The 17,188-nt window shown below is 49.1% G+C and overlaps 2 protein-coding genes across 2 annotated transcripts; one reads left to right on the top strand and one right to left on the bottom strand.

The window, feature by feature from the left end:
* The first annotated feature begins 110 nt into the window (after nt 1-110).
* On the top strand, nt 111-11,829 carry ZCCHC17 (zinc finger CCHC-type containing 17). Its single transcript, XM_026043545.1, has 7 exons — nt 111-187; nt 604-661; nt 795-895; nt 1,383-1,474; nt 2,242-2,342; nt 3,400-3,548; nt 10,938-11,829. Exons 1-7 carry the CDS (start codon nt 146-148, stop codon nt 11,115-11,117), a joined length of 723 nt encoding a protein of 240 aa, XP_025899330.1. The 5' UTR covers nt 111-145; the 3' UTR covers nt 11,118-11,829.
* Nucleotides 11,830-13,479: 1,650 nt separating this feature from the next.
* Nucleotides 13,480-17,188, bottom strand: LOC112950769 (fatty acid-binding protein, heart-like). Its single transcript, XM_026043403.1, has 4 exons — nt 17,094-17,188; nt 16,302-16,474; nt 13,843-13,944; nt 13,480-13,745 (listed from the first exon to the last, which is right to left on the bottom strand). The coding sequence occupies exons 1-4, from the start codon at nt 17,164-17,166 to the stop codon at nt 13,692-13,694; spliced, it is 402 nt and encodes a 133-aa protein (XP_025899188.1). The 5' UTR covers nt 17,167-17,188; the 3' UTR covers nt 13,480-13,691.

Raw genomic sequence — 17,188 nt, 5'->3', positions numbered from 1 at the left:
CTAAATATAAACATACGTGTTTGTGCTTATATGTCTGCGTGCTTGTTTGTTTTTCCAAGGCCTCTCGTGACGCGGGGGCTGCCCGCGACGTGGCGAGGCGCGATGGGGCCGGGCGGGCGGTGAGGACACAGTGCGGCCGGGCAGGATGGAGCCGCTGCCCGAGCTCTACGCCATCTTCCAGGGGGAGGTGAGCCAGGGTGGGGGGTCCTGGGCGAGCGGGGCGGTTAAGCGGGCGGTTGGGTCCCTGGGGCGTGGGTAACTGCCAGCTCTGTGGTTTATTTGTGTGTCGTTATTGCTTATAACACATATGTAGGTATATGCCTGTATTGCTTATAAGGCATATATGGGTATGTGCCTTATAAAAGCGTATATAAGTAGATATAAGTAAATGGTTTTGTAAACGTGTGTATATATATAGTTGACTGCATCTCCTGTCAAGTTACCAAGGGCGACTGTTACTTGCTATCCCCAGGCTCCAAAACTATAAGAAAATAGGAGGACTGTTTTGCTGTTGTATTTAAGTGCGTGTTTTAGATGGGAGTTTGAAAACAGCGTTCTTCCAAGCCGTTTTCCTTCAGGTATTGTATTGATTTTTCTCTGCAGGTTGCTACTGTCACAGAATATGGGGCGTTTATAAAAATCCCAGGCTGCAGGAAACAAGGTTAGTTTGGGTTTGTTGTGTGTTATCTTGTTTGGGCCCTGTGGTCTCCCCAGAATGGAAGATTTGCCACCTGTTAGAAAAATCTAGAAAACTTTTTATTTCTATTTTCTCTCTCTTCCAAAACTATGACCAGGACTTGTTCATAAGACTCACATGTCATCCTGCCGTGTGGACAAGCCCTCAGAGATGGTAGATGTTGGAGACAAAGTATGGGTCAAAGTTATTGGTAAAGAGGTAATGTCAATTCTTATTTCTTTAACACCGTGTAAATAAAGTATATTGCAAAAACAGTAAGCTAAGAATTGTTAGGTATGCAGAAGCAGAATGTTCTCATCACTTTGTCGGATATTGTATGTTCCATTTTACAAGCAGATGAGTTGGGTTCACCTTCAGATGAGACTTGGGAAACAGACCTTGCCACAATGCGATTCAGAAAACCTTTGAGCTTACAAGGAACAAACCTCTTTCCTTTTCCGATGTTCCTGTTTGCAGCTTATGCCCCATAGGTTAGTGGTGTGAGTGGTGACCAGATGAGTAGTTTGAGAGGATCCTAAGATGAGAGCCCATGTGAGCACAGGCTGTGAGACTGAACCATCCTTAGGACCATCTCTTTTTATTGTTTACAAGAAAAGATTGTTGACTGTGAATTTTAGCCAAGCAAAAATACTGTAGGTTTTTTGTTGTTGTGGTGGTGGTGTTGCTACGTACCTTTCTCTTTCAGATGAAGGATGACAAACTGAAACTGTCCCTCTCCATGAAGGTCGTTAACCAAGGGACGGGAAAAGACCTGGATCCAAACAATGTTTCCCTTGAGTAGGTAAATCTTTTGAGCAGAGTATAGCAGAGCAAACAGGTTGTTACTGCCTTTCATTCCTGGCCCTTCTACTGTAATAATCCTTCACTTTGAAGGGTGAGAGGTGCTCACTGCTGAGTCCTTCAGAGATGGGCTGGTTAGATGAAGGCATAACTTCTTGGTTATGTTGATTAAAGTCTAGCAGGGGCTAGTGGAGGGAGAGATGGAAGTTCCATCCCTTTTCAGCCTGGCAGGATCTTAGTTCTAGCATTTTTTTTTTTTTCACAGCCACGTGATTTGTGGTGGAAGGACTCTTCGTTCCAGCCACAGATTCATTTAACTTCCACATACAGTGAAATCAAATACTCTGCTTAACTTGTTCAGATCTGTCAGAACTTCCTTATGTGTGTGTCATGTGTGGATTTCCCACCGCTCTCCATGTGATATCTCTTGCAGGTCAAGTGAAAATTATTTGTTTTTATCCTGGGCAAGTAAGAGTGTTTATATATTTACCTGGGTAGTATAAATGTTAGTGTAAATGACATAATTGCACCTCCTTATCTTTGCCTGTTTTGTTTGGAGAGAACTTAGTGGATCTGAAGAGCCATATGACGTTTTAACGATGTTAACCTTATTTTAATGAGTAATTGATTAGTTCCATTCTTTGCCTTAGCCAACTAAGGGATTCTTTTAGAGCAAAACTTGGAAAAAAAAATAGACTTTGTCCATGTAAGTATATTGATTTAATGGTAAAGATTCCTCGAAAATTAAACTCTTCTTTTTCCAGTCAGGATGAGAGGAAGAAACGTACGTTCAGAGACTATACTAGTCAAAAGATCACTCTCGAAGCTGTCTTGAATACTGTGTGCAAGAAATGTGGTTGCAAAGGTATATTCATGTAGGGTTATTTTAATCTCTTGCTCGAACCCTTTGTGTCAGCTAGGTTGCAACTTGCAGATATGATTGTAGTAATGCCTGCCTTGTGATTGTCTCACACTGTAAATGTCTCTTATTAAAGGACAACTGCCTCTTGCATCGCTTCCTTTTTGTAAAGGGAAGACTCAAATTAATTTTTATTAATATTTGTTTCTTAAAAATGCATCCACTTGAACTTTCTCTAAGGAGCCGTTCTTTCAGCACAGTTCTTTCCTTCCTTTGTTTTGATGCATCTTACAGCTGAGCTCTTATTCTAGTTTTGTATTTTAAGAATTAAAGTTGGCTTTAACTATATCACTTAATTATGGGAAGAAAGGTCAATGGAAATTGCATTATTACATAGTTGTTAGGAACGCTGTTAGATAAGCTCACCTAGAGTTGAAAATGAGCATTTTTACCTGTTGAGACTTTTGTTTTGTCTAACATAGATATGGAAAGTTGGCTTAACTGATGCCTTTTCTAGAAACTTTCATTGACTAACGGCAAGTCGCTCAAGTGCAAATTAGAAAAGCTTTTTGCACATGGAATGTTTGCTGCACCTTGCTGTCTTAACATCATTCAATGATGCCTAAGTGCAGTTTCCACTAATAGTGTTAAGAGATCAACTTTGATGTCTCCAGAGTAGAACCAGATTGATCTGATTTCCTAAGTGTTTGTGGTTTTGCTCTCATTTACCAGATGTCTGTCACACCAATTGACTCCCTTTCCCATCTACTTTATTCTGTGCTGCTTAAGCCATTGCCCAGACATGTCTCTACTGATTTCCCTACTCAGACAAGTGTATCTTAGTTTTGCATGTTTAATCTTTCTGGAATGACCTGTGTTGCACTTGCTCTGCTGGCTTGTTTAATCTGGACCTGTAAAGCTGGTTGGAATGCTATGGGGGGAAAAAGTGCAATGTGGATTCTCATAGTGTGACTAGCGATCAAAAGTTCGTTGTCGGCACTTTATCTAAAATGTGGTTTTAAAAAAAATGGTCTAGGTTACCACTTTGAATGCTCTTTTGCAGGTCATTTTGCCAAGGAGTGTTTCATGCAGCCTGGAGGTACCAAATATAGCCTGATTCCAGAAGAGGAGGAAGAAGGGGCAGAAACAGCAGGACTTGAAAAAAATAAAAAGATGAGCCTGACTGATGATTCTTCAAAAAAAAGGAAAAAGGTACAAGAGGCCCTTCTGGTAGAAAAGTGGGTCAGACATGTTGTTCAGTAGAATTAACATTTGTGGGGTTTTTGTCCTTTAACCGATCTCTAGGGTAGTTTTGTACCATAAGATATAGACATGTCAGGTCCTGCAGCGAGACATAGGGACGTTTTTTCTTGGACTTTGTGAGGCCCTACTGAAGTTTTTCTGAATTTCTGTGACTCTTGCCAGTAGTTATGTATCCTCCTTTCATTTCTGCTCTCCATTCACACTGCCTGGTATCCAGTTCCATCCTGAGAGGTGTTCTCTGCTTCTCGTCTGTCTTGGACCTGTGTGACAGCGTATAAGTAATACTCTGCAGATGACATATATATGGTTTTTTTTTTTTTTTTTTTTTTTTTTTTTTTAAATTTTGGCTTCATAAGCAGGCAGAGTTATCTCTCAGATCCTGGGCTAAATGTGGCTCTAGCCTTTCCTGACTTGTCTGGTAAAGATTTGCTTTGCTTTACGGTGGAAGTATATGAAGTGGAATTTAAGTGCTATATGATGGAACTATTGTTTAAACAACAGTTTAAATGACAGTGGGAAGCATTATATTGAGGTGCACAAATACTGTTTCTCTTATCACTGTTTCTCTGCGTAGGCTAGGGATTCCCTGTGGAGTCTTGCCCTGCCGAGACTACAGGATATGTGGGTCACTCTCCTCAATTTGTTACTGCCTTTTTTTTGGGGGGTGGGTTAGTGGATTAACAGCCTTTTTTAAAAATGTTGCTTGTCCTTTGATCTCTTCCTTGAGAAGGGAGGATCAAAGGTTTTCAGATGTTTTCCAGTGCTGGAAAACAAAACTTTGAGAGTTTTAGAGACAGGATGTGGGATCCTCAAAATGAATAGCTTCCTTGTTGTGTCGGGTGCCTGCTGTGATCTTGTCTGGGAGCCACCAAGTGCTTCCCTGCTTTCCTGAAGCCCTGAGGGCACTTGCACAAAATCGAAATAGCTCAGTAACAGTTGCTTTGCTGGCCAGGTCCTGTCCAGTGTCTTTAGTGCAGAAGTAGATCTTGCAATTTTTGAATTAATATATAAGAGTTTTCTATCTGTGAAGTATCCATTTAATGATGTAGCAGTATTAACTTTCCCAACTCAGTTAGCAGTGTTTTCTGTACTTGATCTCTTTCCCTGGGGATTCCTCTCCTTATGGAGATACTCTCGGCTCCTCGCCCCCTGTATTCTCTGTTCAGTTTTCCTGTGGTCACCCTTACTAGCCGTGTGTGCACGTAAGTGCTATATAGCTGGCAGTGTGATTCCAAAAACTACAGCATTAGATTTCCTAGTTTATTTCTCTTACCATGACTTAAGACTCTCGGAACAAAACGCGATCCTTCTAACGTTTTTTTAAGTGGTCCTTACTAACTACAGACCCACAGATGGGTTTTGACCATCTGAATTGTGACTGAGATAGAACTGAGGAACTCGTTTTTCCCTTTCTTCTTTCTTCCACTCTGCAGCATCTACTAAAGACAGCTGAAGACTTCAGCTCTTTGTGCTGCCTTAATGATCTGGCGTGACCTTGGGCACAAGTTTTCCTGGTTACAGATCACCTTGATATTAGGCACGTGAGAGCACTGTCCTGTCTCCTGTTGACCCTGAGAAAATAAATAACTTGGAGAAGCTCAGATACTGCTGTGACAGCACTAATGTGGAAGTACCAGCGAGCAGCTGAGGGGTCTCTGAGAGCTGCTCACGCTTATTACTACATCTCTTTCACTTTTATTCTCTTCGGGTCACGGGGTGAAGGAACTCCTATGGGAACACTTGCAGTGTGCCTATACTGAGGCTGTGTAGGAGGGAGACCTGCTGAGAGAAAATAAACCCTACTGAATCTTCCCCTCATCTGCCTTTCAAGAAAAGGTCTGCTGTTCTCGATGCCAGCAGTAACCCCCTTGCACTTGCACCCTACACAGCTGCCCTATCTCCTGCTCTGGTGCATTGATTAATTAATCCCCAGTGTAGTTTGGAAAGGTCGGTGGAGTTGCATGATAAATGTGACCTGTGATTGCTTTTCTGTGGAGTTTGCTGCTGTTTCTCATGTCATGTGAAAGGACTCAAGGAAGTCTTGCTGCAGATGTTGTCTCCTCACTTAAAACCACACCTTAAATTGGTGTTTGTTCAATGACCTGTAGTTCGTGAAGCCTTAAGCCGTCCTAGCTCCTAGCTGACTCTTTGTTTGACTAATTCTCAAATGGTATTAACTTAAGGCATAGCACAACTGTGTTCACTCCCTTCACACGTATCCTGTTCTCTTATTGTCCTCTCCTATGCTTTTCTAAATGTTGCTCAATTTACATAAATGCCCATATGCTGAATTCTTCTCATGAGATTAATTCCAGCTAGTTCTTAAGCAAGGGATTGAATAATATCATGGGATTTACATAATAAATCTTGTTTGAAATTAGGCTGACGTTATTCTTTATTTTAAGAATAAAGACCTAGCAGTCATATTGCTACTTCTTTTGGAGATGTAGAAATGCTGGAAATGCATTTTAATTTTCTACAAGTGTGGACATCAATTTTCAGGAGGCCATAACTCCGCAGAGGGTTTGGGAAAATAATATTTAGACTTCTTGGATAGTTCTGGATGCTCCTCTCTTATCTCAGGATCAAATACTTTGAGAAGGAATGAACTGTTGTAGCATTCTTGAAACATAGCCCCAAGGAACTCATCTTACGAAGAGCAGGAAGCAGGACCTGGGGCACTGCTGGGGTTGACTCCCAGGACCAGTCGTTTCGGAATAGCCACAATAATTGGGAAGGCATCACTTCAGGCTCTAGGTCAGTCTGTTCTTCTGTTTGCTAATCCCCAACACAAGTCTTACATTTTCTAAAACTGTAACTGAGTTGTCTTGAAATCTCTAATACATAATTTCTGCATGAATTGGACAAGATGTATAAAGACCCGTAACATCCAAACCTCTGTACTCGTTGGCTCTCTCTGAACATCTTTGTATTTGGAGTCTGCATGGAAAAAAATATGATCTTTATACAACCATAGTGTTTGCAGTGCGCGGCCTGAGCTCCATCCATCAGCAGGGCTCAATTGTGGAGGGCACCTTGCAGGGTGTGGCAGGGCTCTACAGAGGGCAGGAATTGGGCTTTTTACCTTGGCACTGCTGTCTCTGATGCATAACCCCGAGCAACACTCCCGTCTTGTGCAATGCTGCTACGCCCTGGGATCAGCTCAGCGAGGTTAGCAAGGCGCAGTAAGGCTGGCAGTGCTTCTCCTTCAGTACAGGATGCTGGGCTTGAAAGAAACTGGCAGTCTTAATAGAAAAATATTTGTATGGAGTAATTTCAGAGGAACACTGTCACTAAATACAGAAAATGTCAAACTCTTCTGTGAACTGCTTTACTCCCTGCAGCATTTGTGGTCTCTGTTCTCCATGTCCAGCATTGCCTGGTTGTGTGTATTTTTGCATTAACAGTCTGGAAGTGCTTGTTCTGTGTTGGTCTCAAGGATTTGACTGGTAAAATAGGACTGTCCTAAAAAAGAGACTGTGATTTTTAGCCAGTTCAAAATCCATATGTGTACTTCTATTTCCCCTGTCATCCTAAAGGGACTGATGTGACATCCTGTCTTGTCTTCAGCCTTCACACACTGAGAAGTTTTCCCAAGCTCTGGAATGAAACTCTCTTACAAGATCTTGTCAAACTTTCTCACCATGTGCACAGGAAAAGCTTGAGAAAATTCTCTTTGCTGCATCTTTTTCTCTAAAAGATTTAACTCTTTACCATCAGCATTTTCTAAAGGCTCTTGTGGCTTGGTTCTACTGTTGATGTGTGGATACAGGATTTAGTGATGACTTATTGTTGTCTCACAGGAAAATCTAGACTTTGGCAAATCTCAAAAGACTGAAATTATCAGGATTGACAATACAAAAACTAATACGTGATGAAGATCTGCTGGGTGTATAGCAAACTGAATTCTTGCCTTCTCCCATCAAGTCTTGGAGGGTGTTTATTCAATGTGCAGCTCTGTCTTGTAGTTCATCTTTGCTTTTCCTCCTCCCCCAAATAGTTGCTCTGTTCCCCATTAAATAGGTTACTCGGTGCCTTTCTTCTGTGCCTCTAATTGCTGGCCTGTGTCTGGTGCAGTGACACGCAATCCATCCTACATTGATGTCTTTAGCTGAGCCTCTCGTGTCCTCGCTACTGCAGGAGAATATATCTTTTTAAATGAAACTCTCCCCACTCAGCTTGTCTTCCTGCAAGCTGGTGTATTAATCTTCATATAGAAACTGCACTTGTCCTGGGAGTGGCAGAACCTAACGGAAGAAAAATCTCATGGGAAAGAGCTAGGAGAGTCCAGAGATCTCCTTGTGGATATCTGTGCCCTTGCTGTAGCTTTGCTCACTTTCACCCAGCTCATTCTCGCTTAGCTCGAGCATCTTGCAAAGCAGTGGCTGAATTGCTGTTCCCTTGTGCTCTGCTCTTATCCATGCAAAGATAATTCTACCCTTTGGCATTGAAATGCTCCTTTTTGGAGAGCAATCCTGGGAGAATTTGCCTTGCAGGGACAGCTTAAGGGAGGTATTGGAGGGCTATTGGCAACTCGGTGAAACACCCTGTGCCCTCCCTATTAGTGCTCGCCTAAATTAGAGCATGGCCTTTAACGTCTCCCCTGCTTTACTGAGGTCTTTGGGCTAAAAGCATTTTCAGGCCTACAGCAAGCAAGGCAGAATTGAGGTATAAAGTGGGTTGTTGCAGAGGATTTTTCCCTATTTGCCTTGGTTTTCTTACTGTCTTCAGTAGCTACCTCTGGATTTCCTTGCTTACAGAGAAGAGCCAGCTTCTTAGCTTGCAGTCCAGTGCATGAATATGCATATGCTGCCGTTTTTTTCCTGCTTCTTTGTGCAAGATATGGTTTCCTTTATGTGGATGCTTTCCAGACAGTTATCAGGGTGGTGGTTGTCTCTTAACCCAGGTAAAAAGGGTGGGTATGGAGGGAGCCTCGGGCAGCACCTGCAGCCTTTCGAGGGAGGCCAGGTTGACTCGGCGACTCAAAACTGTCACATCTTGCTGCTCCCATGCACAGCTCCATGTTGGAACAGGGGAAAAATACTTTACTGAAAGGACTTGTTCTCATTTTATACAGGCATTTCTAGTACATCTCCTGCTCTTGTTGCCCTTGTGCAGTCAAATATTTGTTTCCTCCTGTGAGTTCTTCTAGGTTGGCTGCTGGTTGAGGAAAGAGGCCTCACTGAGCGCTCATTTTCTCTGAAGTTTCCTCACTTCAGATCCTTTCAGCAAACTCATCACTGTCCCCGAATGGCGAGTTGACCCCTCTGGAGCTGGTGAACACGGGAAGCAGTGCCTGGCTCTGCTGAGGTCCCAGCTCCGGGTTTGTACTCTGCTCTCAACATGTTGTCACAACTCTCCATTAATTCCTCAACTCGCTTGTATTTTTTTCAGGCCTGGCTACCTACAGAGGAGAACAGGATGCTGTTTTGCAGCAAGTTTTGGAAAGATTCAGCTCTATTTTATAAGTGCGTCAGATCCTGAGCAGCTAACTGATGTACTCAGCAGGAATGCGTAGCTTGCTTGAAGTGAAAATGCCAGTATATGATTTAATCAAAGCAGCAAGATTTGCTTGCTAGGTTACATTCCTTGCTGGCTGTGTGCGCCTCTATCATGGGCAATTGAGCTGGTTTGGTTTGTCCTACTGGCCTATCTCCGCTTTGCTGCTTTCTTATGTCTTCTTTATGAATCTCCCTTGAATTATAATGAAAATTCACAATAATCCCCTTTCACAGGGAGGTCTCTTATTAATGTTCATGTTATGGAAGAAAACAGTGGCACCTTCGTAGAGGTGAATGTTGCTGGGCTTGAGCAGAATGCCTGAATCTTTACTGGTGTTAAAAATCTTTACAAATTGCAAAAAAACTTTTAATATTTGTAGGCGTACTCATCTGAACCCTGTTTTTGCTTTCTTTCTAGTATCTTGTGGGTTTTGGCAAACAGCATCCCGTTTATTTCAGGAAGATCTCTTTATTCCTAAGTATCTTCCTCGAAGACCTTCCCCAAAACCTGTCTTGTGCTGAGAGTCGCTTAACGTAATCACGATGTGGTTATTTGGGGAGCTAGAAAGGGGACTTGAACAGGCATCACGTTCAGGTTTGCTCATTATCCGCAAAAGGGCCAAGAGCTGGGGCCTTTGGATCTGCTTGTTTTCCCCTTTGAATTGTCAGTCCTAGAGATGGATGTTCATCCCTGCACATCCATGCAATGGAGCGCTGCCAGTGCGGGCAAATTGCATCCTCTCCCGCAGTAGCACTGTCTAATTAAATAATACAAATCGCCATGCTGCGTCACTTTGGATTTGGGATCATCTGCCTGACACAGTTTCAGGGGACGACACGCTGCAGTGCTGGTTTTAGGGTAATCCGAGCTTTAGTTAGGCATCATGCAGTAACTGCGGCTAAGAATTTGAGGGTTTAGATCCTTTTCAAAGATCTTTGCAGTGTTTATCCTGACATGAGCTGTTCTTATTCGGGCTGTAAATGTCAGGTCCCTCTCGAACTCCTTAGCTTTTGCCTCAGGGCTTTGCAGGAGTAAAGCACAAAGAGCTCATTTATGCCCACAGCCTCTGCCAGTGCCTAAGTGGTGGGATGCTGGGAGAGCAGGAGGATTTTTGATTTACTTGGAGGCTGTGCAAAGAGAGCATGGATATTGCTTGGGAAAGGGCACTTTTCTCCATGCCCTCCTCTAGAGACAGCTGAGAGAAGCTTTGGATTTGAAGAAACAGGTTTTGACCCGTGTGGTGGGAGGGCTGGTGTTGGATGCTGCTCCCTTGCAGCTGTGCTGGGAGCTCTGCTCTGTGACGGTTTAGGCTGACAGCCTGTTTTCCTGGTGGCATTTCTGGGAAATTTGGCTGGGCTTGGGCTTTCCTGCAGGGAGAAGGGTGCAGTGTCAGTAGGGCCACATTACATTAGCGTTAATTTCCTCAGATTCTGCTTGGAGTTGGAAAAGAGTGATCCTGGCTTCCAACCATCTCTTTTAAAACACATTCTGTTGTCAAAAGGCCTCATTCTGCCAACATTATTAAAAAGAGCATCATTAAATAGCTAAGAAAGCCCTGATTCTGGAAGGATTACAGGGGCTGTCTTATGCTGAAGTGAGTAACAGTTTTGAGGCTTGGACTGACGTTTTGTCAACAACTCTGGTGGCTCTTACATTGTCCCTCATGCTGTTATGGTCTAACACGGCTACTTAAGTCCCAAGCAGCTGGGACAGGAGCTGTGTGGGTCATCTTTGTCGGAGGCTTTGGAGGCACCTCTTAAAGTGTCTTGCTGCCTTGGTCAGCATAAGTGACAGTTTTCCAATGTGTGAGGCTCTATCTGTTATTTTTTCCCATAGGAGAAAAAGAAGAAAAAGAAACATAAGAGTAAACAGTCTTCCGAGTCCGATTCAGACAGCTCCGACTCGGACAGCGATGAGGCTCAGCCAGCCAGCAAGAAGGCCAAACATTCGGGGAAAAGCAGCAAGGCTCAGAAGAAGAAGAAGAAAAAGAAGCATAAGAAGAAGCACAAGGAGTGAGCGAGCAGATGCACAGGGAACTGACATAGCAAATTCCTGGAAAATACTGCTGGGAGAGCAGGACTGAATCACTTCCTTGCCCCAAGGGCAAGGTGTTTCCTTCTGAAACTAATGCTCAACCTGTGATGTTTGAGACTTTGATACTCGTTTTCACCATCACCTTTAGATGTGGGCTGCTGTTTTCTCCCACTGAGTCCAGTGGGCATGCCTAGAAAAAACAGGCTAATTCCCCCTGTTCAATAGCACCTCTCCCCTCCTGTAGCCCCCAGTTTTGCTGGCAAGACCCTGGTGCTGCGCGCGGCTGCTTAGGACAACAGCAGCCCGGTAAGGAGCCTGCATGCCACCCATCCCCGGCTCTGCTTGCCTGTAAAAGGTGGAGCCCTGCAGCCCGTCCGTGCTTTTCCCTACCAATCCGTGCAGAGAGCTGCAGGGGGAGGTGCTGCCAGACCCCCAGTGGTTTGTTGGATCAGTGTAAGAATGCAGGGCCTGAACCACAGCCCAGTGCCCTCATCTCAAACAGCTCCCGGAAAGGACAGCTGATCTCCCTGCTGTTGCCTGTTTCCTTTCCCAGCATAAAGCAGGATTATAACCACCTCCACGCTGGAGGGGCTTCATTCATGGTAACGGTGTGGAGCTGTATGGTATAAAAACACTCCCTCCATTTCATTCATTTTCTCAGCAAACAGCCAGAGTGGGAAACTCAGAAGTAGCGTGGCGAGCGGAGATATTTTAAGTAAACATGGTGTAGTGTGTTCGCGGGCTTTGTAAGTGATGGAAAATAAATTTATCAAATCCCTGTTGAACTTTGTACTACATTTTTTTTCTTCCCTCTGTGTGCTCTGCACTTCGTCTTGGCCAGGAAAACAAAGGCAAACCTGCAGGAGCAGGGAGGTGACCGGCGCTGGAGCCTTTGGAGTCTGCTGAGGACAGGGAGGAGGAAACATGTGAGTCGAAGCCATGGTGGCTTTGCTGGAGCCTCTGGAGCTGGGGAGGTGACCCTGAGAGAAGCCTCACGGAGCAGAAGACAAAGCTCGGAGTGTGTTTTGGCAACAAGATGAGGTAGTGACTGAAATAAAAATCTTCATTAGATTCAAAGGTCTCCGGAGAGGGAATCGTAAAGGGTCAAGGAGCCCTGGGCTGTGGTTCCTATCTCAGCTAGTCCCTGTAGAGCCTGGTGACCACAAGGGAAGGTGAAGGGAGCGATTCCTGTTCTAGGAGGGGATGTTTCAAAGGGACGGGCTGTGTCATGGGCATTGTCTGCTTGTGCTGCTCGGAAGGGAAGCAAGCGTAGACCTGTCTGCACGCTGCTCGCAGCTGCGGCCCTTCTCACCACCGAGACAGCCTTGGCTGTCCTGTAGAAACAGCAGGTTGGCCCATGGCCCTGTGCACAGTAAAACCAGGTGCTTCCGAGGAGCTGATCCTAGCAAGATTGAGCTGATCCTGGGCTGAGCAGGACTCACCGGAGCCCAGGACTGACCTCAACTCCTTCTCCAGGGCAGAATCTCCCTTCGGACAGGCTCCTTCCCCAAACCTGGGTGCTGTGTGCTCCTGACCTTGGCTTCTTGGCTGTCCAGCATCAATGTCAGATGCTGCTTTGGCACAGTGGGCAGCTTGGGCTTTGCAGTGGAAAGTTTGCTTTTGCTGGAATGGTGTGTGCTCATGTCTGGAATGATTTATAGCAGAGCTGCCACTGTAGTAAAAAAAAGTTGAGCGGTGTGTCGCTCTGCCATTGCTGTGGCCATGTCCTGCCGAGGCTGGCAGGGGGACGAGCAGCAACTCCCAATGCAGCCACGGTGCCCAAAGTGTCATTTCACTCCTGTGATTTGGGCAGGGAGGGGGCCTGGAAACCCCCCCAGAGACCCTCCCTGCTGTCCTGGTGTGGGCACACAGGTGGCTTCAGCACCTGCCCCTGCCCCAAGGGCTGCTGCCGCCCTTTCCCACCCCACCTGGCTGGTGAGCCCCTGTCTGGATGGGACAGCCTCGCAGGGGGACCAGCCTTTCTGCTCCCTCAGCAGCAGTGAGGCAAAGGAGAAGCTCCGCAGTTAATCCGGCCTTTCCCTCTGCTCCTTAAGAAGCTCCTGGCCTTTCCTCTATGCTTTTTTCCCCCTAGCGCTGTTGGATGCCTCGGAGACCTGCTCAGACCTGTTGGCCTTCACTGGAGAAGCAGCTGCTGCACTTCTCGCTGTTAAAGCCCTGAGGCTGCTCTGCACAGGTCCTGGGTGCCAGTGGTCTCCTTGGTGCAGGGGGTGACCAGGAGTTTCCCCCTTTCTCCCAAGGCCTTGGCTGGGACAGGACCCCTCCACCCTGCTGCATGTTGCCAAGTCCTCCCAAGCAAATCACTCGCAGAGCTGTAACAACATTGGCTTTATTATCTTTCCACGTAGGTTCTTCCTTTATTTAAAAAAAGAAACAAAACCAAACCACCCCTCAACCCCAACCACCCCCCGAGGCAAGAGGCCTCGGGGCAGCTCGGGGATGGGGCAGCTCCGGAGGATGCTCCGACGGGCGCTCCCACCGCGGCGGGGACAGAGGCAACCTGGCGAGTTCAGCACCGGTGCGGGGCTGGCAGGGCCCCTACGAGGCCTTCTCATAGGTGCGGGTGGACACCACGCTGCCCATGGTGAGCGTCTGGGGGCAGAAAGCAAAGCCAGGGGTTGGGGATGTGGAAGCAGGGGGTCAGCCCCGTTAGCCCAGCAGCTCTGCCAGGCGTTGCCAGGGCACTCACCAGGATTAACTTGCCGTCCTTGAGCTCCCGCACTAGCGACGTCTCCTTTCCCTCCCACTTCTGCACATGGACGAGTTTGCCACCTTCCAGCTTGACCACGGACTGCGAGGGGAGAGCGGACACGTCCTATCACACCCAGTTCGGCAGCCGGAGCGGCGACGTGGAAAGTGCTCCAGGATCCCAGTTCCTCTGGCTCTGCCAGCCGGATCCCGCTCTGGCCACCAGCTGGACCGTGGCCAAGAACCACCTGTGCCCTGGCCCAAATAACCCGGCCATGGCGACCCTGCCCTCCCCGGGCCACAGCGGCCAGTGCTGCTCTGGAGGTGCTTTGGAGCGGGGACAGAGCGGCCGCATGTCCCGCTGCTTGCACGGCCCTGCTCTTGCTGCATTCTCCGGGTGGTTGCTGTGACACTCGGCTCGGGAGCCTCCCGCGCTGGGCAAGGACAGGCTGGTGGTCACCTGAGCAGCTCTAGAGGCCACGCTCGCCTGACCCTCTGGTGCCCGGCCCGTTGTTCGCCCCGGTGGTCCGCTATGTACCCAGGTCCCCTTGTGCCAAGGGGCTTCCCACAGCAGGGCTCTCCCTGCACCCCCGGGGCTCAGGTGTCTCCATGGGCTGGGTCCCCCTCCAGCTCAGCTCTCCTCCCCCTGCCCAACACGCACCTGCACTTTGGGTCTCCCCAAGGCTCATTCCCCCATCTCAGACTTCCCCAGGGTGCAGGTCTCCCCAGCACCCAGGTCTCTCCACACACTGGGTGGGCCCTTGGCGTAGGGCCCTGCAAGGCTTGGTGTCCCCCCCCTTGGTGCTCAGACACCCCAAAATTTCAATCTTCCCAAGGCTCATCTCCAACCCTGGCTCAAATGACTCCACAGTGCAGCTCCCCCCTAACTTGGGTCTCCCCACAGCTTGGGTGCCCCCAGGCCTTGGTATCCCCATGGCTGGAGACCCTCTGTGACTTGGGTACCCCACTGCACAGGTCTCCCAAGGGTCATAAACCCCCCAAATTGGGGTCTTCCTAAGAATTCCTCCCCCTGCCTTCAACAGCCCCAGTGGGCCCCAAAACTGGGCTGCCTCATGGCCTCAGTGCCTCCTGCCTCAGGTCTCCAGCCTGGATGTCCCCAAGGTAAAGATGGGGACATAGATGCCCCCAGACCCCTCTGCCCCCCTCCTCCACAGTGCCCCAGTGCCCACTGCCCTTTGTCTCCTTTGCCCTCGCTGGCTGGCAGCCAAGGGGCACTCGAAGGACACGTCCCCAGCCCGCATGGAGCCACCCTTCCCGCGTCCCACAGGATGCCAAGGTGCTTTCCACATAGTTTCCAGCTCAAGTGGTGTCACGAGACGGGGCAGGCAGTCCCCGGCACCGGCCGGAGCCGTGCATGGAAATAGCTCCCTGCGGAGCTGGGGGAGCCGCCGCGGGACGAGGACAAGGACAGGCTGCCACGTGCGCCCACCCAGCGCTGCTGCTCCCCTGCGCTCCTCACCCGCTCCGTGGGAACGATGCCCTGCGGCCGCCGGAGCTGCTCCTATCCAGGCTCCCTTGGGCTCTGGCACTGTGGGGACACTGCCCTGTCCCTCCTGCCTCAATCCCAGGGGATCCCTGGGCTTTTCCCTGGACAACAAGGCCACGAGGAGACCTGCTTGGCTGGGTCCTGCTGCAATATGACAGCCCTGGGCTGGGGGGCACGGGCAGACAGACAGGGACAGCAGCTCCTGTGCCCAGAGCCGATTTAATGGAGCGTGGGCGCCTGCGGGCACCCAGGGCCAGGAGGGGAAAGTTCTTGGCAAAAACAGCTTTGCTAGAGGAAAAATAAAAATAAATGGCCAGGGGCAAGAGGATCATTCCTGGAAGGGGAAAGAGGCCAAAAACAAGGCGGTTTATGTCTTCTCCTGACCTCTTCCCCCTCGCAAATGCCAATTTCCCTGCCCCTCTCTCCGCAGGGATGCCCTGCAAGCTATAAAGTGGGGCAAAATTCATCTTTCACCCGGCCACATCCTCTCCTTCTCTTGAGCAAGCCCTAGGTCCAGCCCGGGGTGCTTGGGCTGTTCTGCTCTTGCACAGTTGGGCTCTTGCACAAGCTTCCCAGCAGCTCTGTGCCCAGGGTGGCCCCACTTCCCCGTCCGGGAGCTCCCGCCAGGCTCTTGCAGCAACTCCAATGCCTCAGTGCAGCCTTTTTTTTTTGTGAAATCTGGCTGCAAATTAAGGGGAGGAAGGGCAGGTGCCAGGAGCTGCTAGGGCAGAACACCCAGCCCTGCGGACAGGGAGATCTTTAACAGTTTCATAGAAAGAGGAATAGAGAGGAGATGGAGCAAGAGCCCAGGATCCAAGGGTTGGACCAGTGCGGGGATGCAGCCTGCACCGGAGGGAGCTTGGTGGCAGGTAGGTGCTCTGAAGAATGCTCAGGAACGCTCTGAGCTCCGCTCCTTGGCCTCTCGCGCGCTCCCGGCGCCCGCCGCCGCCCACCTTGACGTGCCGGTCGTCGGCAGTGGTCTCGTCAAACTCCTCGCCCAGCTTGAAGCTGATCTCCGTGTTCTTGAAGGTGCTCTGGGTCTTCACGGTGACCTTGTCGCCGCTCACCTCGATGATGGTGGTGGGCTTGGTGAGACCGGCCACCTGCCTCGTGGCGAAGCCCACGCCTGGAGGGGGGGGACCATGAGGCCACCACAGGTCCCCCCACCCTACCTGCTCAGGGGCAGCCCCCTCCCCACGTCACCCCGGCCACCGCCCATCTCCTGCACCCAAAATTGCCCTTCCCAGCCCCAAATTGAGGGCTGGGCGGAACCCAGGGCCGGGAACTGCTGCCTTCCCAGTGCTGCGGCTGGTGCCAGGGACCCGCCTGGATGATGCGGGCGAGGAGGAGAGGAGGAGGGAGGAAGGATGGAGCAGCAGCTCTGCAGTCCTCTGCCTTCACCAATCACCACGGGCCAAAATGGGAGGACGGGAAAAACGTGTCCCTATGCAGCAGCTTTTGGGAACGCCGGGACCCCCCCCCCCGCCATTCCGCAGCCTCCGCCCCGCTGCGGAGCCGCATTTTTCCTCCCCATCCCTTTTCCTTAAGCTCATTCAAAAGGGAGTTCCCCCCCCCCCTTCCTTCCTCCAGCTCCAGGAGCCGTAGCGATAATCGGGTTGGGGGCGGTGGGATATAAAGGAGGAAAATAGAAATAATAAGAAAAATTAATGAAATAGTAAAGCCACGTGCGCCCGTCGGGCTTAAGGGCGCCCGCCCCCGGTCCTCCCCCCTCCAGCCGCGCTCACCCAGCGCCTTCATGTACTCGTCGAAATTGGAGGAGTCGAGCAGCTTCCAGGTGCCCGCAAAGGCGTCGGCCATGGTGGGATTGGGAGCGGAGCAG

Source organism: Nothoprocta perdicaria, unplaced genomic scaffold (genome assembly GCF_003342845.1).
Source record: "Nothoprocta perdicaria isolate Ctin4 unplaced genomic scaffold, notPer1 scaffold_33, whole genome shotgun sequence".
NCBI lineage: Eukaryota > Metazoa > Chordata > Aves > Tinamiformes > Tinamidae > Nothoprocta > Nothoprocta perdicaria.
The sequence above is the reverse complement of the archived record's forward strand: the minus strand, read 5'-3'. Positions and strand labels throughout refer to the sequence as shown.

Excerpts from the sequence above, each read along its gene's own strand:
- ZCCHC17 (XM_026043545.1), top strand. The coding sequence starts at position 146 with ATGGAGCCGCTGCCCGAGCTCTACGCCATCTTCCAGGGGGAG. Across the intron at positions 896-1,382 it reads TCAAAGTTATTGGTAAAGAG|ATGAAGGATGACAAACTGAA; the intron begins GTAATGTCAATT and ends TTTCTCTTTCAG. Across the intron at positions 3,549-10,937 it reads CTTCAAAAAAAAGGAAAAAG|GAGAAAAAGAAGAAAAAGAA; the intron begins GTACAAGAGGCC and ends TTTTTCCCATAG.
- LOC112950769 (XM_026043403.1), bottom strand. The coding sequence starts at position 17,166 with ATGGCCGACGCCTTTGCGGGCACCTGGAAGCTGCTCGACTCCTCCAAT. Across the intron at positions 13,945-16,301 it reads CCGACGACCGGCACGTCAAG|TCCGTGGTCAAGCTGGAAGG; the intron begins GTGGGCGGCGGC and ends CTCCCCTCGCAG. Across the intron at positions 13,746-13,842 it reads AGGACGGCAAGTTAATCCTG|ACGCTCACCATGGGCAGCGT; the intron begins GTGAGTGCCCTG and ends TTCTGCCCCCAG.